The 23,941-nt window shown below is 40.4% G+C and overlaps 1 protein-coding gene across 1 annotated transcript; it reads right to left on the reverse strand.

Annotated features, from left to right (window-relative positions):
• Nucleotides 1-1,275: 1,275 nt before the first annotated feature.
• LOC115924156 (matrix metalloproteinase-18-like) lies at nt 1,276-22,667 on the reverse strand. Its single transcript, XM_030986000.1, has 5 exons — nt 22,237-22,667; nt 13,384-13,495; nt 12,641-12,846; nt 3,844-4,057; nt 1,276-1,313 (listed from the first exon to the last, which is right to left on the reverse strand). Exons 1-5 carry the CDS (start codon nt 22,237-22,239, stop codon nt 1,276-1,278), a joined length of 573 nt encoding a protein of 190 aa, XP_030841860.1. The 5' UTR covers nt 22,240-22,667.
• Between the last annotated feature and the right edge of the window lie 1,274 nt (nt 22,668-23,941).

The raw sequence follows: 23,941 nt of genomic DNA on the forward strand, positions 1-23,941 counted from the left end.
TTGTTGTCTATTAAGCAAATATTCTATAAACCATTTAAATTCTACTGAAGAAACCCCGTAATATTTTAGTTTTGTAACAATCAATTTATGAGGAATAAGATCAAAGGCCTTGCGTAGGTCTACAGATATACTTCCAGTACAAAATCCAGAGCTTCTATTTTCCAATAAATATTCATCTATGTCACATAAAAAAGTAGATGTTGAATGAAATTTTCTGAATCCACACTGGTATTGATCTAATAATGAAAACTGGGTAAAATATGAATATAATTGAGTATGAACAGCTTTTTCAAATATTTTAATAAAATAGGCAAAACTGATATAGGTCTGCAATTATTTAGGTCATTCCTTCCATTACTTTTATAGATTGGTGTAATCTTAGCAAGTTTAAAGTCACAAGGTATTTCAGATGTATGAAGTGATTTATTATACAGTTTAGTCAATGGTTCAGAAATGACATCTGCAGCTAATTTTAAAAGTTTAGGATGCATGTTCATGATACCAGTAGATTTATTACAATCGATATTCCTTAATTCTTTTTTTCACATAATCAATTTCTATATAAATTTAAACACATGAGGAACTACCTTTGTAGTCGTATTATTCATTGTATCGGTCGTATTCAGTTGTCATTATTTATCACATACTTCATTAAATGATTTATTAAAAGCGTTCGCTAAATCTTTGTCCTTTTTATATATAACACCATCAAATAAAACACCATAATTATCACACTTTCTACCATCTGGAAGTAGTTCATTCATTGTCTTCCATATTTTTTTTTCATATCATTATTCGATTTATTAAAAGTATCATTGTAAAGTTTTTTCTTCGACTTTTTATTCAAGTTATTTGCTCTGCTTCGATAATTTGTATACTTATCCCAATATTCTAATCTTCGGGCTTCCTCAAAAAATGTTAATTCTTTTACTTTTCGTGTAATATTAATCTTATCAAACTGTTTTTTTAATTAAAATCTCGTTCCCTAGCCAGAGTAAGATATTCATCTGTTATCCATAGAGCACCATTAACTTTTTTTCCTAACGTTTACAAAGGGAGCATGTTTGTCACAAATACTGAGAAATAAATTTTTTAATTTGGTCCACATTTGCTCAACGCCGTAATCATAAAGCTGATTCCATTAAATATTACACAAATCATCAATAAATTTATCATGTTCAAATGACTTAAAAGACCAATAAGTACTTATCCTTGGGGAAGCTTTAGCAACACTCATTTTTAAAATAACACATATCAAAGAATGATCATTAAGTCCTACAGAATGTACTCCGGAGGGTAACTCTCCGAATCCTCTAGAAACAAAGATCAAATCAATTAAAGTACTACTGTGAGGGGTTACACGTGTAGGATATGAATTACTAACTTTTTCACACCTAAAAAGCACGGATGCCCAGCTTAGATTAGTAATCAGTTTGAGCCAGTGGCGGATCCAGGGGGGGGGGGGGGTGGGGGCCGGGGGGTGTTGCATCAACACAATTTCTTTCACAATGCAATCGCATGACCAGAAATCAACTTTATTTTTTAGGTAAAGCATTTTCTGTATGACCTTTGTCATTTGCTTTATCTTTTTTCCAGTTGTTAATTTTATCATTTTATGACTAGGTGGAAAAACGTCATATTAAGATTAGGACCGTATCGTTTAACAATGTTAAATTTGAGATCATGGCCCTACGTTTTATCAGTGTCTGTGATATGGTGTAATATTGAAGCCCTAAAAAAATTGCACTTCAAAATGATCATGAAATGTCTCAAAAAGTAAAAATCTTTGAGAGACCGGTTTTTACCATACTCATTTTCCCCAATAGACTGTAGTGTTATAAAAACCGTTAGGAAAACGCAAAATTTGATTTGGATTTCCAATCATAAATATGATAATCAGACAGGCGAGTAACTTGTAAAAGTCAGGGGATTCCTGGCTGACCTAAAGGTTTATAATTGTGATTGCAGCATGAGCTAAATCCAGGATTTTGTTTGAAAATCTGAGGCAATGTTACCGAGTCACTTTAAGAATGATTCGAAATGTGATCCTCTAGGCAGGCTTATAAGTCAAGGCCCTTTTTAGTATAACAAAATGTTTGTGTGGTTTCATAAAGTTTGGAACCTATGTCTCTGATGATTCCAAAACTGTATAGGGCCCAATTATATGATCATTTATTCATGTATTCAAGACCGATGCTTGCCAATTTTATTAGGGCCTATAGGCGATTTCAGCCTTTCTAACTATCCTCACCAAAATCATTTATGTTATTTCATATACATTGTATTATTAAATCAAACGTTTATGCATGAGTGAACAGGAATTGCATTTTTTATTTTTAGCATTGTAACTTTCCCTGGTAGACTCAGTGGTGTGTTCATGTGAGTCAGGATGGGGTGATGGTACATGTTGTAATTTTCATGTTACAAACTGTTATTTTTGTTACATATGTGACTTTCACCCTTCACCCCACATTTCAATTAGTGTAAGATTAGTTGAACATCTCATTGATTTACTTAATACCTAGGTAGGGATTATGTAAATTGAATATTCAAATACGTTTTTTTGAAGAAAAAAAAAGGAATGTCCAAGATGTCGGCTACTTACTCTTCAGGTAAATGGTAACTGAAATGTGGGGTGAAGGTTTTTATTCAAGTCACAGATGTAAAAAATAACAGTTTGTAACGTGGAAATTACAACATGTACCATCACCCCATCCTGACTCCCATGAACACACCACTGAGTCTACTAGGGAAAGTTACAATGCTACAATAAAAAATGCAATTCCTGTTCACTCATGCATAAAAGTTTTCTTTAATAAACCATGTATCATATCACCCTTAATTTTGTAAACTCCAAAGGATTTACCTCTCTCAAATTGGAAGCCTAAATCCTGTGCAACCTAATTTTCATACCCTTTACAAAAGTGAGCAGTGCTCACCCAAGCATGAATTATTTTCGGACGTTTTGGTGTCATATGAAAGTTGAGTTTATGAGCTTCCCATACATATATAACTTTTTCCCCAGAATCATATATTTTTTATTCGGCAGCCATTTCAAAAGTGTATAATTTGTTTTGGGACGCACGGTAATGTACTGCATATACATGTACTGCAAGGTTCTGGAATCATCAAAATGATAAGAAATTTGGCCCAGTCTTGGTAAAAGTAACAAGCACTGTACACAGAAAGATGTTTATGGGACTACACAAACATGAGGAATAAAAAGGAGGCCCACATTTTTAAGCTGTTACATGTTATATTTAAAATATGAAGGCGATTGAAGAGCCATACTTTCCAGGGCACAATTTTTTCTCTGATGTTCTTCCACACTTGCATAATGACAAAGAAAACGCTCACAATCTTTGTTACCTCTCACCAGAACTCGATCCTCTCTTTAAAGGGGAGGTCTACCCTGTTGGTTTTCATTGAAGCAGTAAACGGAGACAAACAAGTCAGTGAAAGTTTGAGCAAAAAATGTTGGTTTTTTTTTTTTTTTTTTTTTTTTTACATTTAAAAAAAAAAAAAATTCTTTTAAAGTTATGAATTTTTGAAGGTGTCATCAATCAAACACACATTGGCAACTCTGTGACGTATCTTGCGAGCTCCCCTCACATTTACCCTGTACTTAATTAAAACTTCTAAAATATATTTTCAGTCAATTACGAATTCCTACATTCACCCTAGATATAATTATTGCAAATATGTCTTTATACAACCCCTGTATGTAAAAAAAAAAAAAAAAAGCTATTCTATTCACCAATAACTAAGAAAATGAAAATATATGACATTTTCTGTACAGATAAAATTGGATTGAAGTTTGCATGGATAAAAAAGGTCACGTACCTTGAGAACTGGCGTCCGTGAAAGATTCATCTTCGTCGAAGTGTGCGTCGCCGCCAATTGCATCTGAGAAGGGGTAATACGCATGCGCGAGTGTTCCACCGCTTCCGTCAAATGGACCGTCGTCCCCGTGGCTGCCTGCAGCAAAGCTGATCAGGATATCTGCGTCTCCTGACGTTACCAGCGTGAATGTAAGACGAGATACGTCAGCCCATTTCTGCAGAGTAAAATAAAGGAAGAAGAAAAAAGGAGTAAATCATCATGACTACTGTGTCGAACTGGTAGTGAGGTGATGCCTCTTGTCTGAAAATCAACAGCCGTCAACATGTATTCAGTCTCTAAACCCTTGCGACGAGTGAATTGATAAAACCATAAATATTAATAAATAGAACTGTACAATTAATAAACTAAAAAGCAGAAGGAGGCGAAAATCTGGAAAGCAACTTGAATACTTGTATTGGGAACGCCCATTACACATTAGGACAGGTTACTGTTTAAAAAAAAACTGAGAAGAGAGTTAGGCATTGACGGATAAGGTCGAAATCGCATGCTAATAAGTACTACGTTTTGAGCCTTATATACCAAAAGACGTTAACAATGACTAACAAGACTAAAAAAAACTAGAATATCAACAACAAACAGCAGCTTTACATCTCATTTGAAAAACCGACTGACAATAATAATCTGGTTATAAATTTTTTAATTTGCCACGAAATGTACAAGTTAAAGGTACTATGTCCCATTTGCAGGCCAAACAAATTAAAAGTGAAATTCCAACTGCATTTGAAAGATAATACTAATCTAAAACTTCCCTAAAAAAGGTGGGGCTTGAAAATGTCTTCAAGTGGGAAAATAACGACTATTAGTTGTCAAATCGACTTTAGGGCTATAGAGCCCAAAAGTAATAGTCTTGATTTTCAGACAATTGTACCGAATGGTCATACGTTTTATGCTGCGCAAAGATTCAATCAGTTTAATCTTGGCCATCACAAGAAGTGGGTTATTGATGTAGACAAATGCTCATGTACCCTTTACAACCCTTTTCATGTATGTTATTACCAAAGAAGAAAAAAGCCAGTCAGTCACTCAATAGTGTCTGACAGTGAAGTCTAGCAAGTAAACAGGTTTCCTTGCATAATTTGAATATGAGGACACTGCTAACGTTTAAATTTCACAGATAGGACATACATGACATATTCATAATTCCTGCAAAGTTCTACAGAATTTGAGGTTGGCTGCAAAAGGGACATAGTACCTTTAAGATATAACAACTAAAATAGACCAACGCACTCCCCGAATAGCCCAATATGGAGACGGTTGCCCAAATATCGGTCATTAACCCCCCCCCCCCCCTGCTTCTAACGCGAATGAAGAACATGAACTAATGAATTAAAAAAAAACAATTGATTATTGCAAACATGTCACTAATGGATAAGGATATTATTCAGATATTTTTTTCAACGTATAAAAAGGCGCCCTCATAGACCTGATTTACAAGGCAATGAGCGATTCCATGACATTTGCTCCGGCGACAATTGCTCCGCTGTAAATTTCATACACTAAACGAATGGCTAACTTCAACCCTGGATTCAACACTATACCCTACCCTAAACCTAACCCTAAACCTAACATAAAACCCTATTGAAACCCTAACCCTAACCCTACATCTTAGACGAAATAAAGCCCGGAGCAATTGTCGCAGGAGCAAATGTCGTGTCACCCAATGAGCGCATTCCAGTAGAACGACAGCCCGCGAAACCAAGAATTTCGGTCACTTTAACCTGCAGACAGGCTGATAGACCAAAAACGTTGGTCACAAGGACTGTCGGGCGTGTAAGCTGTCGGTTGAGCCGACCCTCCACAAATTTATTTATAGCCTGAGATTACTTGAAAAATAGAAAAATCCTGTTTTGCATTCATTTTCTTTATTGTTGTCCCTCGCTAATTTTTTTATAATCAAGAACAAGATGTTTTTGTCGTTTGTTCCCAGGTCGAAATTCCAATAGGATCCAAAAGCCTATTGAACCATCAGAAACCATTAGAGCTATTTGTGTCTATTGGTTTCAATAGGGAAAGGGAAATATTTGACCGACAGAAACCAACAGAAAATATCTATTGCAATTGAACCAACACGCCCACCCACAGAAAAATGCTGATGGACCATCAGAAAGCTTCTATTAGACCAACATCCACCCACATCTTCTATGGGTTTCTGTTGATTCATTAGATATTTCTTCTATGATGGTTTTCTGTTGGTCCATTAGATACTTGCTATGGGTTCTTGTTGGTCCATTAGAGATTTTCCAGTCTATGGGTTTCTAATGGTCCCACATTCCATATTCCCTATTATAGGCCATCGACATCGATTATGAATTATCAGTTTAACCAGTGATAAACTGATAATCCATAATCGATGTTGGCAACTGTCCACCAATAGGCATATTCTTATCTCCATTGCATTATAACTCCATGACAAAGATCATTTGAAGTGAATTCACGATTGACATTTTAAGTGATGCTGGCTCGCGTATACACATATATAACTAGAAATATCGTAGTCTGTATTGCCGCGCAATGCGAATGTATCCCCCGGCAGTGGCAGCGATTTTGTGTCATCCTTATGTTTGAAGGAGGGACAAAGATCCCCTCTTCCCCTCCCTGAAACAAAAGGATGACGTAGAGATCGCCACTAGGGGCTCGGACTATTGTCACGACGAGGAGCAGCATCACCAAAACAAAATGTGTGTAGATTAGAGTAATACATCTCTGTAGAAAATTTGAAAGAAATCTGTCAAGAAAGTAGCAGTTAGAGCGCACAAAAGACAGCTACCAAAATATGGCTTTGACCCCATAACAGACGGAAAACAAGTGGCAGCATCACCAAACACTAACAGGCGCGGATCCAGGATTTCTTAGGGGGGGGGGGGCCCAAATTTGAAATTATGCGAGCCAAATATTGGTACGTAATGGTGACCAACAGTGACGTGATGCGGGGGGGGGGGGTCGGTGCAGGGAGGGGCGAATTTCCCCCTCCCTCCTCCGCGAAACGCGGAAGCTTTGACGTTTCATTTAATTATTAGAAAAAGAAGACGGTTCGTTGTACCGTTCTCGAAAATAAATCTCGTTTGAATTTAGTTTTCCCCCCCCCCCCTACCGCGCGAAGCGCGGAAGCTTTTAAGTTTCCTTAAATCATTAGAGAAAAAAGACGATTCGTTGTACCGTTTTCGAAAATAATCCTCGTCTGAATTTAGATTCTCCCCCCCCCCCTCCCGTGCGAAGCGCGGAAGCTTTTACGTTTCATTAAATCATTAGAGAAACAAAACGAGTCGTTGTACAGTTCTCGAAAATGATTCTCGTCTGAATTTAGTTTTTCCCCTCTCGCGCGAAGCGCGGAAAATTTTAGGATTTATTAAATTATTAGAGAAAGAAGACGATTCGTTGTAGAGTTCTCGACTCTAAATTCTCGTCTGAATTCAGGTTCCCCCCCCCCCTACCGCGCGAAGCGCGGAAGCTTTTAAGTTTCCTTAAATCATTAGAGAAAGAAGACGATTCGTTGTACCGCTCTCGAAAATAATCCTTGTCGGAATTAAGTTTCCCCCCCCCCCCTCCATCCCGCGCGAAGTGCGGAAGCTGTTACGTTTTATTAAATCATAAAAGATTGGTATTACCGTTCTCGCCTTTGAATCTTTGTCTGAATTCAGGTTCCCCCTCCCGCGCAATGCGCGGAAGCTTCACGTTTCATAAGATTATGAGAGAAAGAAGACGATTCGCTGTACCGTTCTCGATTGTTAATCCTTGTCTGGGGCGGCGGCGAAGCCGGCCCCGTAAGCTCAGAGGTTTTAGGCGTTTAATTAAGGTCATATGAGCATATTTTTTATTGTATACCTTATTATTTCGTGACACTGGCAGGTAACTATTTGGCGTTGGGTCCAAGGGGCGGAGCCCCCCAAAATCAGGGGTTTTAGGCATTAAATTACCGTCAGATGAGCATCTAAGGGCCCGCCGTAGGGCCTTCGGTGGGATCCAGGGGGCAGAGCCCACGGAAGCTTAGGGGTTTTAGGCATTTAATCACGGTGAGATGAGCATATTTTGATGCCTCATTATTTGTTAACACTGGCAGTTAACTATTCTTTCTTTCTTGCTCTCATTCTATTTTATTTCTCTTTAATATACTTTTTCAAAAAAAGTGGGGGGGGGGGGGGGGGGGGGAGCTCGGGGCTCCCGATCCCCGCCGTACCTCGGGCCCTGACATGTAGGAATCTCAAGAATCATATTTCTTGCCTGGCTGCAAATTTAGGAATTTGTCATTTTCCAATAAACACATACAAACGTATAATTTACTAAAAAGTGAGGAAAAATCTCGGAAATGATGTCATTTCAGCATTATTTGTAATCCACCGTTATGGAATTAGAAATAAACCACATTTGAATTTGATTTCCACTTAGCCCCCCCCCCCCCATCAGTACGCCAGTATCTCCTCTTTTCCTTTCCCTTTCCTTCCTTCTCTCTTATTTGTTATATGGGGGGGGGGGGGGGGGGTCAACAGCCTGGGAGGCAAAGCCCTTTCGGCCCCCCGATCTCCTTCTTCCCCCTTTTCTTTTCTTCTTCCTCTTCTTTCTTTCCCTTTCTCTCCTCTTTCCCTTTCGCTTCTTTTCCTTTTTTCTCTTTTTTTTTTTTTTTTTTTTTGCGGGAGGGGGGGGGGGGGGCCAAGGCCCGCTCGGCCCCCCCTGGATCCGCGCCTGAACACTAAAGATGACTTTGTGTAGACAGGGGCGTCGCCAAAGGGGGGTGGGGGTGCGACATCCCCCCCCCCCCCACCTGTCAGGATATTGTCGGTAAAATTGCCCTGCCGTCGGGAAAAAAGAGAAAAGGGGGAGGGGGGAAGAGAGGGAAAGGGAAAGAAAAGAAAAAAGAAAAGAAAAAGAAAAGAAAGAAAGGAAAAGAAAGGAAAGAAAGGAAAAAAAGAAAGGAAAGAAAAGAGAAGAAAGAAAGAGAGAAAAGAAAAAGAGGGAGGAGAGGAAAGAAAGGACAAGAAAGAAAAGAAAGAAACGAAAAAAAGAAGAAAAAAGAGTAAAAAGGAAACAAAAGAAACGGGGGATGAAAGAGAGGAGAGAGAGGGGAGGTAAGATCCTGAGAGAGGAGGAGTGGGAGTAAAAGAGAGAGGGGGGTTGTTGGGTGGAGTCGTCTCGTCGAGGGAGCAAGAAAGACACGGGTAAATATGTTGCTGTGTCGGGTCAGCTGTGTCGGTATTCTTGCTCGATCCTCGTGTACTATATCAATGCAGAAGTTTGAAGTCGTAGATGTATATTGTCGGTCGGCCGACAAGTTTTTTTCCCTACGGACTGTGACTTTTTGTCGGCTGTGACGACTTCGAGAGTGACTACAACTACAATACTTGTATTTTCTCGAAGTTTCACTTTCCTATAATATCAGCTAAAGAAATCAGAGTTTTAAAATTTTAGGGGAAACTAAATTCAAACAAGGTTTAAGAGTCAACAACGGTACGACGAATCGTATTCCTTTCTCTATATTGTGATGAAACGCCCAAAATTCCGCGGAAGGGGAAGACTTCATTTAGACGAGTCGAGAACGGTACAACGAATCGTCTTCTTTCTCTAATTATTTAAGGAAACATCAAAGCTTCCGCGCTTCGCGCGAGAGGGGAAAACTGAATTCAGACAAATAGGGCTTATTAAGAGTCGAAAACGGTACAACAAATCGTCTTCTTTCTCTAATAATTTAAGGAAACGTCAAATCTTCCGCGCTTTGCGCGAAAGGGGAAAACTGAATTCAGACAAATAGGGCTTATTAAGAGTCGAAAACGGTACAACAAATCGTCTTCTTTCTCTAATGTTTTAAGGAAACGTCAGAAGTTCCGCGCTTTGCGCGAAAGGGGGAAACTGAATTCAGACAAAAAGGGCTTATTAAGAGTGGAAAACGGTACAACAAATCGTCTTCTTTCTCTAATAATTTAAGGAAACGCCAAAGCTTCCGCGCTTCGCGCGAGAGGGGGAAAACTGAATTCAGATGAATAGGCTTCCAGTCAATAAGAGTCGAAAACGGTACGACCAATCGGCTTCCTTTCTCTATATTGTGATGAAACGCCAAAGCTTCCGCGCTTCGCGCGAGAGGGGGAAACTGAATTCAGATGAATAGGGCTTAATAAGAGTCGAAAACTGTACGACCAATCGTCTTCCTTTCTCTATATTGTGATGAAACGCCAAAAAATCCGAGCTTCGCGCGGATTTGGAAGACTTCAATTAGACGAGTCGAGAACGATACAACGAATCGTCCTCTTTCTCTAATATTTTAAGGAAACGTCAAAGGTTCCGCGCTTTGCGCGAAAGGGGGAAACTTAATTCAGACAAAAAGGGCTTATTAAGAGTGGAAAACGGTACAACAAATCGTCTTCTTTCTCTAATAATTTAAGGAAACGTCAAAGCTTCCGCGCTTCGCGCGAAAGGGGGAAACTGAATTCAGACAAAAAGGGCTTATTAGGAGTGGAAAACGGTACAACGAATCGTCTTCTTTCTCTAATAATTTAAGGAAACGTCAAAGCTTCTGCGCTTCGTGCGAGAGGGGAAAACTTCATTTAGACGAGTCGAGAACGCTACAACGAATCGTCTTCTGACTCTAATAATTTAATGAAACGTAAAAACTTCCGCGCTTCGCGCGGGAGGGGGAAGCTTCATTCAGATAAGGATTAAGAGTCGAGAACAGTTCACCGAATCGTCTGCTTTTTCTCATAATTTAATGAAACGTCAAAGCTTCCGCGCTTCACGCGGGAGGGGGGGGGAGACTTCATTTAGACAAGGTTTAACAGTCGAATACGGTACAATAAATCGTCTTCTTTTCCTAATAATTTAAGGAAACGTCTAAGCTTCCGCGCTGGGCTTCGCGCGGGAGGCCTATCACCCACCCCCTAATGAGCGGGCTTCGCTCGCTTTTTAAGTGATTTGCTTGCTCACTACCGCCCCTCCCTAAAATAAGATCCTAGCTCCGCGCCTGCATTAAAATATATAGCTATGAATGCTGACTAAGTTGACGAAATAATTCGTATATTTGTGTCGTCGTGGAAAATTACCATTTGCACATACGCTAGTACTATTGATAGTCCATAGGAAATACAATTTAGCCTTCGGCCCCGGGTTTATAGGGTTAAATTTGTAGATATTGGACATTTATTTGTGTCGGTAATTGGTGGCTAGTTTTGTCGGTAATCGTTGGCCTCTAAACCCCCCCCCCCCCCCCCCCCCACCCCCCCCACGGAAAGGTCTAGCGACGCCCCTGTGTGTAGATTGTACTAAGACACATCTCCATACAACTTTTGAAAGAAATCTGTCAAGAAATGTAGCAGTTAGAGCGCATAAAAGACATATGACCTTTTACCATATAAAAGACGGAACAATGAGGGCAGCATCGCCTAAAAGTGTAGATGTGTAGATTGTACAAAGATACATCTCCATTCAAAATTTAAAGAAATCCGTCATGAAATATGTCCTGCAGAGCGCACACTAGACACCCACCAAAATATGACCTTTTGACCCTATAAAAGACGGAACACTGGGGGCAGCATCATATATATACAGGCTTGTAGATTATACCAAGATACACCTTCATTCAAAATTTGAACAAAATCCCTTGAGAAATGTGGCATATAGAGCACACACAAACCATCCAAAGAAAAGAAAACAAAGGAAAAAAGTGAAAGGCGTAAATATTCTAAAAAAGAATGAAACGCCGATAATACCAAACAACAACAACATCCATAAAAATGTGGCCTTTCACCCTATAAAAGACGGAACACTGGGGGCAGCATCACCAACAGTTATAGGTGTGTAGATATACCAAGATACACCTCCATACAAAGTTTGAAAGAAATCCGTCAAGGAATGATGCACTGAGTTAGACCGCACGTGCACACAAGCAATCTATCAAAATATGACCTTTGACTCTATAAAAGACGGAACACTGAAGGTAGCATCACCAAAATCACCAAGGGTTACACCTCCATACAAAATTTGAAAGAAATTCGTCAAGGAATGTGACAGTTACAGCGCACACAAGAATATGACGCGGCGGCGTAACGCTGCTGAATCCAAAGTACCCCACCGGCATGATACTGCCGGGGGATACAACAAACATGCATGTTGTTTCTTGGTTAGTAATCATATAATCAATATTATCTATTGCTAAAACGTGAATGTAATTGTAACATGATCAGGCAAATATTCTTTTGGTCAATAATTGCCGAAGAAAAAATACAAATCACAAAATTGATGTTGATTGTCATAATTTGCTTAACAAATAATGATAAATGTATTTTTCTGTGAAAATGTGTAAAGTATCATGAATATGCATGAGATACATAGATCTGTTGGTTTTTATTGGTTTCTATTGGACATATTGGTTTCTATTATATTGGTCCAATTGGTTTCTATTGAGTATTGGTCCTATTGGTTTATATTGGTCCCATTGGTCGTATTGGTTTGTATTGGTCCTATCGGTACTATTGGTTTCTATTGGTCTTATTGGTCCTATAGTATTGGTTTCTATTGGTTTCTATTGGTTTCTGATGGTTTGAATGGTCTCTATGGGATTCAATTCTATGGGTCCTACAGAAACCAATAGACTTCAACAGAAACCATTAGAGACCAATATATTTTTTCTAATGGTCTCTATTGCTCTCTATGGAATTTTCGACCTGGGTGTGGGGAGGGGGGGGGGGGTGTATTCTTGATCCCCAAAGCCCCCCCCCCCCCCCCCCTCGTCTAGAACCGCTTCTGGTGCAGATCCTACCTTGAAAGACTCGGCTATGATACGGTCAACCACGTTAGCAGGCAGGTCTGGGGTCCTGTTGATGATCTTGTAAGTGAGTTCTGTCTTGGACCACTTGCTGCCTAAGGCATATCGCTTCTTCCTCATCATGTCGGCAGGGGAATCCATGTCTGCCATTTCACAACGAGGTGTGTTCATCATCACCATAGTCTCATTGTCTCGGACTCCTGAGGAAAAAAAAAATCAACAGAGAACGATCGAGTAAGGTGATCTCTAGTTCTGCATGGCACTATGATAATACTGTGTGGTCGTTGACTACTGTGCCTATAAATAGTGATGGCACAAGGAAAAGTGAAAATGTGGAAAGATTGTGTTTAGAACTGTAATGTTAAGGGGGGTCAGTTCATGGTGAAAATACTGAATTTATGCTACAAAAATTTCGGAGTGGTGTGGGCTATCCTGTAAGCAGTGGCGGATCCAGAGGGGACGGGCCCCAACCCCTGGGGCTCAAAAGAGGGTGCGATTTTCAAATTCTCGAGGGTGCCCCCCCCCCCAAAAAAAAAGAAAAAAAAGAAAAAAAAATTGCTCACTACCCCCCCCCCCCTCCCCACCCCACTGACCGGATTATCGGCCGGCTGTTTCGCAGCTAAATATTTTTTTTCACGAATTGGGCCCCCTCCCCTGCCGCCGGCTGGACCCGCCCCTGCCTGAAAGCCCCTTCCATTTCGTTACCAGGAATTGCAAACGAGGGACTTTTCACATACCTGTCACTGTTATATTTGCAAATCTTTGGAAATACTCGAGGGCTCTCGTCATCTTTTCAGAATTCGGCATGCCACCTGTCATGTCCAGATATCCATACTTATTGAGATACGCCTGTAGATCAACAAAGGTCAAACAAGAAGATTAAACCAGAAGATAAACAAAGATACAATAATTCAAATTCGATTTCACATTTATTGAATATATTCCAAACATGTAGCATATAGGATCGTTTCTCCATTTTTGTTCGATAAAGAATAACAAATTCAAAATTGTAGTGTAAAGGCCCGGTCCCACTGCACTTACGGTTGCAAAGAGGATGTAAAACGTAAAAAAATCTTGCCATCCGTTGGAAAATGCTATGCATCCGTTGTGTACTCATTGCATACGTGTTTCATACGCTCTATCCATCGAGCATCCGTCCACTGTGATTTCATCCGCGCAAAAAGTTTTGAGCGGCACAAAACTTTTAGAACGGATGAACTTCCGCCGTGTACGATGTAAATCCGCGACCCGATCCGCGACAAATACGAGCAACAAACGTTCTATGTCCGTTATCATCCGTTAAACGTCCGCTGTATCCTCTCTGCATCCTCTGGGCATCTTCGCAACTCACATCCGCTGCAGCTGAAAACGGAAAGAGGGAGGAAAGATAAGGTACATGGAACGTCTATACATCGTTAGTAGCACGGAAATAGACAGGATATAAGCGTATGCATCTCGTATATAAAGTATTCAAAGCTGTCATCCACTTCCATCCGCGTTCATCCGCTAGGCTTCCGATGAACATCCGTTTAACATCCCCGCTACACACTACCCACGTCCGTTATTTTCCGTTCTGTTTTCGCAAATTTTCGCAAATTTTGTCCATTTCTGGAGCAGATGAAAACGGATGGAGCCACACCCGAAATTTTGCTCGTCCGCTGTGTCCTTTATGCATGCGTTTTGTGTCCGTCGGCCAGTGGGACCGGGCCATAAAAATGCGACGTGACCTTTTAAAATGGGGCTTATTCAACGCAGTATATGTGATTATGACTCTAGTACACTCCAATGGAGTAAACTAAAGTTGAATCATGTTTACGTAATACCCTCTTATTCTGTTGGGGTTATTCCAGTTGCCATGTAATCTGTTCTTTCTGTCTGCCCAATTTCAAACTTTGTATTTTACCCCTTATTCACAAGAATTAAAGCCTTTCTCTATTTCGCCCTTGTGTTTTTTCAAGCGAGCAATCAAACTCTATTCGAGGTTGATTCAGCCCTTATAAAACGTGAACGCCCTCCTTCCATTCGCAATAGGGACTTTTAGATTTGCACGTCGAAAACTTTGACTGCAACGTGTGACGTCATTTTAAGGCAAGGCGCATGCGTTACGTCGTCTCAGTCGGCGATCGAGAATGCGTCAACCTTGATTTTCCTAAATCTAGTACATACATACATATTGGTATTTATATAGCTCCTCGGGTGGACAAAGGAACATCCCTTCCCTGCTATTATGTAAAAATGTGTAGAACAGGTGTCACATGCATATTCACCTGTTCTACACATTTTTACATAATAGCAGTGAAGGGATGTTCTTTTGTTGAGGGTAGAATGAGGAACTGTATATTTTGTCCTCTTTCTTTGTCCGTGATGTTCATAGTGTTACTTCCTGCATGCATGTATATCTTCGAGTGCAATCTAAAAGATTTCTAATTGTAGTCAACATGGGCAGGTAAGTACGTTGACACGCATGATCAGTCGGCGTTCGTCGTGTTCTCGTCCACTCAATCTAAAAGTCCATAATGTATTATGCTACGTTCACATGTAGGCGAGTTCCGAGTTTGTGCGAATAATAGCGAGTTGGCTTTTTTTTTTTTTTTGGGGGGGGGGGGGGGTACTCGCGATATATTAACTAGGAATGACTCTCCGTGACCACTGCAACTCGGCACAACTCTTCACAACTCTTCGCAACTCGACGCAATTTGCGTGAGGTCGCAGTAGCTCTCAAATTGTTGAAACAGTTAAAAAAAAATTGTCCAGCTCTCGAGAACTCATGAACACCTCGGTCAAACTTGGAACAACTCGTAGTAAACTCGCGATACTAGTGAAAATCTCGTCAAGGACTCTTTTCAACTCGTAGTATCCGGAGTAAATTTCCATAAATTGCCATAAATTACCATAAATTTCCATAAATTACCTTAAATTTGCATACACGAGTTCCCGCGAGTCTAATATGAGCATTTGATAGTTTTGCGCGAGCGCATCGACTCTCTGGTGAGCTAATCACGAGGTTTGCACGAGTTTGCACGATGTTTGGCGAGTTATGTAACCATGGTTTCCATTTGGCGGTAAAATAAACACGTTTTACATCTACATTGAACAAGTGCCACATGATAAAGAGTAAGATGATAATAATAATATTTAATTTTTATATAGCGCTTTAATACAAATGTCTCTAAGCGCTTTACAAATATACTATTACCCCGGTCATTGGACATCAACAAAAAAGGGCACCTTATAAAAGCGAAATCTCAATCTTTTAGACATTGGTATATACCCCTACATTGTGATAACATTGTGAGGGATGATACGAGATATTGCTCAAGCATCACACTTTGCCGTTGGGTTTGATGGTCCGAATATTCATTTGTGAGCGAGCGAAGCGAGTGAGGAATAATTTAAAGATTTTTGAGGTCGCAGTGCGAAAAATTAAATCTTACAAAGAGGTAAAAACCAAATCCTGAGTGGTCACATAAGCACATTCTCACTGATCAGTGTATTACTTGAGGTGAAAGGGGTGAGCTTTTATGGGAGAAGGGAGAAGTGGCTCTTATTGGAAAGAAAAAGAGGCACATGTTATCATAAACGGGACAATATTATCAGAAATGTAAAGTGAAAAATGATTATGAGAAGGGGAAGGGGCACTTATAAGAAGCAAAAACAGCATTTATTAAAAAAAGAAAAACGGGGCACGTTTCAAAATAAAAGAGGCAATTATTAAAGTTGAAAGGGGGCACTCATCGGAGATGAAAAAAAAGCACTTTTCAGGAAGGAAAGGGGCACCTGTTACAGTAGAACAAGCATCTCTCAGATTAGAATAGGGCAATTACCGGAGGTGAAGGGGTTAATTTACCAAATATGAAAAGAGGCAATTATGAGAATGAAAAAGGGGCATTTCTGAGAAGGTGAAAGAGCTCTTTTTTCATGGGGGCACTTATCAAAAGGAAAAGGGGCACTTATTAGAAAAGCAAACAGGCACATGTGAAAATGAAAGATCTGCTTATCTGAATTAAACACGGGTAGATATTAAACGGGAATGGACACTTCTTACAAAGGAAAAGGGCGATTATCAGAGGTGAATGGGGCACTTATCTAAAGTGAAAATGGGCACTTCTCGTACCTGAAAAGGTGCGCTTAGTAGATATTAAAACGGGCACTTATGAGAATGGAAATTGACAGTTATTGCAAATGAAAATAGGAACTTTCGAAGGAAAAAGGGCACGTGTAAAAAGGGCACGTGTAAGAAGAATTAGCTCTTTTCAGAGGTGAAAAGGGGAAGGTTTTTTAAAACAAAATAATAGGGGCAGTTGTCAAAGTAAAAGGGGCGCTTTTACTATGTAAAATAGGGCACTTTTTCATATGTAAAAAGAGGTCCTTGAACAAGTAAGAGGGGGCACTGTGCCGCCGCCTGCCCCCTCCCCCACCCCCGGAGCGCTGCCGCTGATCTAAAGAGTTCAGAGGAAGTGGTCGAGTCGCTGGTAGAAGTATAGGGTCCGAAGCAAGGCCAGAAACCGGGCCTGAAACTGGGCTCTTCTTCAAGAAGTTCATTGAAGATTGCATTTGGTCACCCATCTTGGAAAAAAGAAAATGGCTCAAGAACTCCCGCTCGTTTTGAGTCGTAAGGTCGGAATTACTCGTATGAAGATCGTGACAACTCGTATTAATACACTCTGTAAATCAGGGCCATCTGCCATCTTTTCCACGAGTTGCCATGAGTTAGAGGACGCGAAAACTCGCAGCAACTAGTACTTCCAAAGTTCCAACTCGCATGCATATTCCCAAAGTCCGTTAAAGACCGTCAACACTACTGGGCCAGAAGGGATTAGACCACACAGCGAGGTCACTGACAGGTGGCTATCTCATTAACTCAGCTCTCAACTAACATAAGAAAAAGAGGATCATAGGGGACCAACAGGCACCGATTGGGGAAGTTTTCTATATAGAGGGAGCAAGTAGCTACAGGTAGGACAGTGGGGCTTTAAATAAAAAGGGAAACCAGCGTCACAAGTCAACTGACTACACTCTCAAAATGAAAAGGTACTTTGCAACTGATGTAAGTTGCGAAATTAAGCTCGTAATCCTTTTATGCGTATTCCCAAGGTATGTTTCAAAGGTAGGACACCAATCCTTTTGGGATGCGATATAATCCATCGTATTAAGTGATAAATCATTCGCGTTATAATAGTTTGCAATGGGTCCAATAACATGTTTTGTAGTCTGGAAAAAGTCGGATAAATGCATTAGCGATCATCTCACCACAGTATTTTACATTTTTCGACATCTTTATGTCGAAACTTTCGTGATCTAGACAAGGATTCCTTCATCGCCAGCATAACTGAGGCTTTTCACAACTTTCCTTTTGATGGGAATGTTGATGACCAGGTGACCTTTTACAATGAAACTGTTTTGGAAGTACTTGACCAGCATTGCCCTGCGACTAAGCGTGTCCATCGTTTTCGCTCTCGTCCTCCGTGGTATACAGATGAAATTCATCAGGCAAGACGTCTTCGGCGTAAAGTTGAAAGGCGCTGGAGAAAGTCGCATACAGTCGAGAGCCGCCAGCAATATCTCTCCAGGTTCATGCGGTCTGCAAGCTCATTGAAAGAGAGAAATCAAAGTACTATACAGAACAGTTAAGCAGTGCAGACGTAAAGAATGTGTTCCATGTTCTGAATACGCTTTTGAACAGGTCACCGATGGCTCTACCGGTTGATAGCTCTACTACATCACTACCAGAGAGGTTTGCTACTTTCTTTGAACAGAAGGTAGAGAAGATTAGAGCAAGTCTTATGACAGGTAATGCAGGAGTTACGGACACCTGTAATGATGATGGGATGATCACGGATGCCTCTGTTCCTATCACCGAACTGTCAGATTTCGACACTGTGACTCTTGAGACGGTCTGCAAATTAATACGTTCTTCACCAAATAAGACATGCTCGCTAGATGCACTACCAACGTGGCTTTTGAAAGAGAACATTAACACTTTTCTTCCATATATTGCATCAATTGTACACACATCATTGAGTAGCGGTGTCTTCCCCTCAGCACTGAAGGAAGCCGTGGTAGTTCCACTGATCAAGAAGAGCAATCTTGACAGGGAAGATCTGAAGAACTACAGGCCTGTCTCAAACGTCCCTTTTCTATCAAAAATCATTGAAAAGGCTGCATTGTCTCAACTCTCGGACCACATGGACGAACATGATTTGAACGTTGAGAACCAGTCAGCTTACCGCCGTTGGCACAGTACAGAGACTGCTCTTCTAAAAGTACAAAATGACATTCTGGGAGCATTGGACAACAGGTTGGTTACCTTTGTCGTATTCCTGGACCTGTCTGCTGCGTTTGACTGTGTTGACCACACAATACTTCTACAGCGTATGGACAAGCTTTTTGGCATCTCAGGAATGGTGAGATCGTGGTTTGACTCGTACCTGTCAGACAGAAGCTTCAGGATGAAGGTTGTGAATGAGCTATCAGAACAAAAACCTCTGAGATTCGGAGTTCCACAAGGCTCAGTGGTTGGTCCTCAACTTTTCAGTTTATACACTCATCCTGTAGCTGATATCATCAAGCATCATGCAGGGATACAACACCACATCTATGCAGATGACGTGCAACTGTACATCTCTGTCGATCCAAAGGACAGGCATGCAATGACAGCTGCTCTTGAGTCATTATCTGCGTGTATCATCAATCTGCAACAATGGATGAAGAGCAACATGTTGAAACTGAACTCTGAAAAAACGGATTTCCTTATTGTTGCTAGTCCACGCTATCGACATCTCATATCAGGGATTGTTCTGACCATTGGTGGTACAGTTATTGAGCCTTCAACCTCTATCCGAAGTTTGGGTGTTGAGATTGACGCTAATCTGAAGTTGAATCGCCACGTGTCATCTCTATCCAGTTCGCTTCACTTTCATTTGTCCAACATAGCACGCATCAGGCCCTTCCTGGACCAGTCTGCATGTGAGCATGCTGTGAGAGCGCTCGTCTCGTCTAGGATCGACTACGCAAACTCCCTTCTCTGGGCACTTCTGCATTAAATGTGAAGCGTCTGCAGCGAGCTCAGAACCGTGCTGCAAAGTTGGTTTTTCGGGCCAAGAAGTACGACCATGTACACAACCTTTCCTACAACAACTTCATTGGCTCCCCGTTGAAAAGCGCATAACATACAAAATTCTGACTATTACATACAAATGTCTTAATAATTCTGCTCCCAACTACCTCACGAAACTCTTACGTAAGCATCAAACAGCAAGACCAGGGCTCCGATCAAGCAATGACCCAGCACTACTCGCAGTTCCAAGGACCAATACATGTACAGGTGACAAATCCTTCTCTTCTGCTGCACCACGCCTATGGAACAACCTCCCCCAGAACGTGCGGACGTCGTCATCCCTTTCTCAGTTCCAGAAGTCCCTTAAGACATTTCTATTTAATACTTAATCTGTACCTGTAATATTACATGTAGTTTATAAGTTATTTTGTAAGACAATTTTTTTAATTTTTTTATGCGTAATCAGGAAATGTAATCAGTTCATAAGTTATTTTGTTATTGATATTCTTATATATGTATATGATATGTAAAGCGCTGTGATACATTTACTGTAATGAGCGCTATATAAATGCAAATATTATTATTATTAATATAAAAGAACATGTGATGAAAGGAAAACCTTGAAATGAGACTTTAAAAAAAAAAGTTAATTGCAGTTAATTCATAGAAAGTCAACGCAATGTAGGATCATCATGGAAAGCTGATGAAAGTTGCAACCTTTTGTGAATATAAACGACCAAAAATGTCGATCTCAGACAACGAACGAACGGACATTATGTAAATGTTAAATCAAAAGCTAAAAACAACAACAACAAAAGCATATTATCTTTAGATCACGAAAGATTTGACAGACCATTTTTCAGTGGCATTTGACATGAAAGGTTACAGAGAAGAATGGGGGTAAGAAATTTAAAGAGAGAGAGAGAGAGAGAGAGAGAGGCAGACAGAGTTGGAGACGGAGACATGCAGAGAGAGAGAGAGAGAGAGAGGAGGGGCAGAGAGACATCACTTAGCCCCGGAGAATCAGAGAATCCTGAATCCGTATGGCAAGCCGTTCTGCTATATTTAAAACGATTTTTTTGAAATCACTAACTTCATTTCGTGATATCACAAATTCGAATTTGTGATATCACTAATCCATATTGGCTTATCCCATAAAACCCAATTTTTGATATCATGTTTTCAAATTTGTGATATCAAGAATTCAAATTGTGATATCACAAATTGGGTTTATGTGATAAACCTATGAGAATTTGTGATATCACAAATTCGATTTCGTGATACCACCAATTAGAATTTGTGATATCACAAATTTGAATTTGGGGTATCACTAATTTCCATTGGTTTATCCCATGAAACCCATTTTTTTATATCAAGTTTTTGAATTTATGATATCAAGAATTCAATTTGTGATATCACAAATTCGATTTCGTGATACCTACCAATTAGAATTCGGGATATCACAAATTCGATTTTGTGTGTTGAGCAGGCACGTAGCCAGAGTTCGACGTTTTTTTTTTTTTGGGGGGGGGGGGGGCACATACATGTAATCGATCGAGGTAAAAAAAAAAAGGGGTTTAAAAAAATTCAACCGATCTTGGAAATTTGATAAATAGTGAGGACATGACGTCACAGACTCAAGAGTGAGTTGCAAATTTGTCTTGTGATTTTTATTGTTCCATAGTTTTACACACTTGTTCAAAAATTCATAACTTTTTTATTAGTTATCCGATTTTGCTCAAACTTTTTGTTATCGGTTTGTTTGATTTTTCTGCGTCTATTGAAAGTGAGTTAGTTTTAGAGTGGACTTGCCCTTTAAGAATACGGCCCGTGAATTTGAGCACACAACTAACACTCGAGTACCCAGCTGCATTATGAGCTGAATTTGTGCACAAAAATAATGCTCGAATGCCTGTAAATTTTATCGCAAAAGAGCGCTTGAATTCAGCGTTGAATTTCTGCACAAAACTAATGCTCGAATGCCTGTGCATTTCATCGTAAAAAGAGCGCATGAATTCAGAGTTGATTTTCTGCACAAAACTGAATTTCTCAGTGCGACAAAATATTGCTCGAAATCCTCGTCCAATTTCTGCACAAATTAAAGTAATGTTCGGGCTCGAATAGCCTACCCAGCTGAATTTCTTCGCAAAAAAGTGTTGAAAATCATCTTCGAATACCAAGCTGAATTTCTGCGCAAAACTAGTGCGTGAAATCAGCGTCGAATTTCTGCACAAAACTAATGTTCGAAATCCCAGTGATTTTTTGCACAAGATGAGTGCTAGAATTCCTTTTCCTTTTTGTGATATCACAAATTCCATTTTGTGATATCAATAATTGAGTTTAAGTGATAAACCAATGGGAATTCGTGATAATACTAATTCCGTTTTATAATATCACAAATTCGAATTCCTAATATCACGAAATGGAATTAGTGATATCAAAAAAATCATTTTAAATAGCAAAACGGTTCGCCATAAATCCGTCCCTGATTATTATAAGATTGAAAACCTTATAAGAATTACAAATTACGTACCATGGCTTGTTCTTCTGTTTCGACTGTGCTGTTCGATCAGTGCAAGGCAACAAGTCACCATCAAAGAACTCCAGAGAGCTAGCAGGAGGAACCTCGAAGACATTTTGCCTTCTCCAACGATGATCTTGGTGGTTAGAAAGTCCAGCAAACAGGTTCTTTTCCCAACGAAAGACTGCAAATGCTTCCTGATGAGTTGAAGTTGTAACCGGTAGCACGGACCCTATATGCTTTGGCTGAGGGTTTGTCTGCCTTTGTCTCGTTCTCATAGTTTTCTTTACCTTTTAAAGACTGCTGTGCATAAACCTTGTAACTTGAAGAAGTCTATATAAGGAAGAAATTGCACACGGCACTATAGTTTTTATGCCATGCCCCATTGCGCAAGTGCAGTTTGACAGATCAAAGTGAAGATTGAAGTCTTCCTGTAGCACCTGTATCGTAGCACCCCCTTTTTTTCTAGCGCGCGCTAGACCGCGCTCTCTCTCGTGGACCACCCCCAAGAGGTGCTCCAGTGGCACGCCGTTTTGGCTCGCCGTGGCTCGCTGTTAGGCGGACCGAAACGACGTTGTACCTTCCAGACCGCAGAGATCGCGCGGTCTAGCCAAAACGGCGTGCCACTGGAGCACCTCTTGGGGGTGGTCCACGAGAGAGAGAGCGCGGTCTAGCGCGCGCTAGAAAAAAGGGGGTGCTACGATAGACCGCGCTATCTTATTGCGTGTGTGAACAAGCCTCTAAGTCAGGCCTTCTCAACTGGCGGCGAGCGCGCCACTTGTGGCGCTTGGGGTCGGTCGGAGTGGCGCGCGACTGTTGCAACAAAAACAAAAAAAAACAGAAAGAAATATGTATTTTAGAATTAAATACTCAGCAAAATCAAGAAGTTGCTATCGAATTCGAACTCAAATGCCTGCTTAATAAACAGGACAGAAGTGAAATTTACCGTTTTTTACCATTTTATACGACTCTAAACCTAATCTCTTTAAGAAACAGTTAGTTTACGATGGGCTACCAATTTTAACATTGCCAATCTCTGGAAACGTCTTGTTTTTGTTTGTTTGATTTTGACTTTATTTTGACATTTCCCGTGTTTATTGCACCCAAAAAACTACATATAAATTTACCTCCAGTGTAATTGTACCCAGGAATTGTACAATATGAAATTAGGATTGATTATATTGTGGAATGAAATGGTGTTAAAAATGCCCCATTTGGGCCTTTAGATCGAAAGCCCTAAAATCCACCAGCTTCAGAGGGCTCCGCCCCCTGCTACCCCCCGTTGGGGCTTAGCCCCTCGACCCCATCCGTTTTCGGCTCGGTAGCTACGCTCCCTCCCAGCACAGTCAAACATACAGGGTGGCACTTCAACTACAAATTCTTTACGTTTTGGCACTTCTAATAAACTAGTTGAGAAGGCCTGCTCTAAGTCTATATAAGGAAGAAATGGCGTGATTGGGCGATCATCTGTCGGACTTACACAGTGGCGGATCCAGCCGGCGGCAAGAGGGGGGGGGGGCTAATTCGTGAGAAAATATTTAGCGGCGACTCAGCCGCCGGTGGATAAGCAACAAAAAAAAAAAAAAAAAAATTATTATTATTATTATTATTATTATTATTATTATTATTATTATTATTATTATTATTGCCAGTGGGTGGGGGGGGGGGGCGGGCGGGCGGGCCTGTCGAACACTCTTGTTCACGTCATGTGATTCCT

This window comes from Strongylocentrotus purpuratus, unplaced genomic scaffold, assembly GCF_000002235.5.
Source record: "Strongylocentrotus purpuratus isolate Spur 01 unplaced genomic scaffold, Spur_5.0 spur5_scaffold_15, whole genome shotgun sequence".
Lineage (NCBI taxonomy): Eukaryota > Metazoa > Echinodermata > Echinoidea > Camarodonta > Strongylocentrotidae > Strongylocentrotus > Strongylocentrotus purpuratus.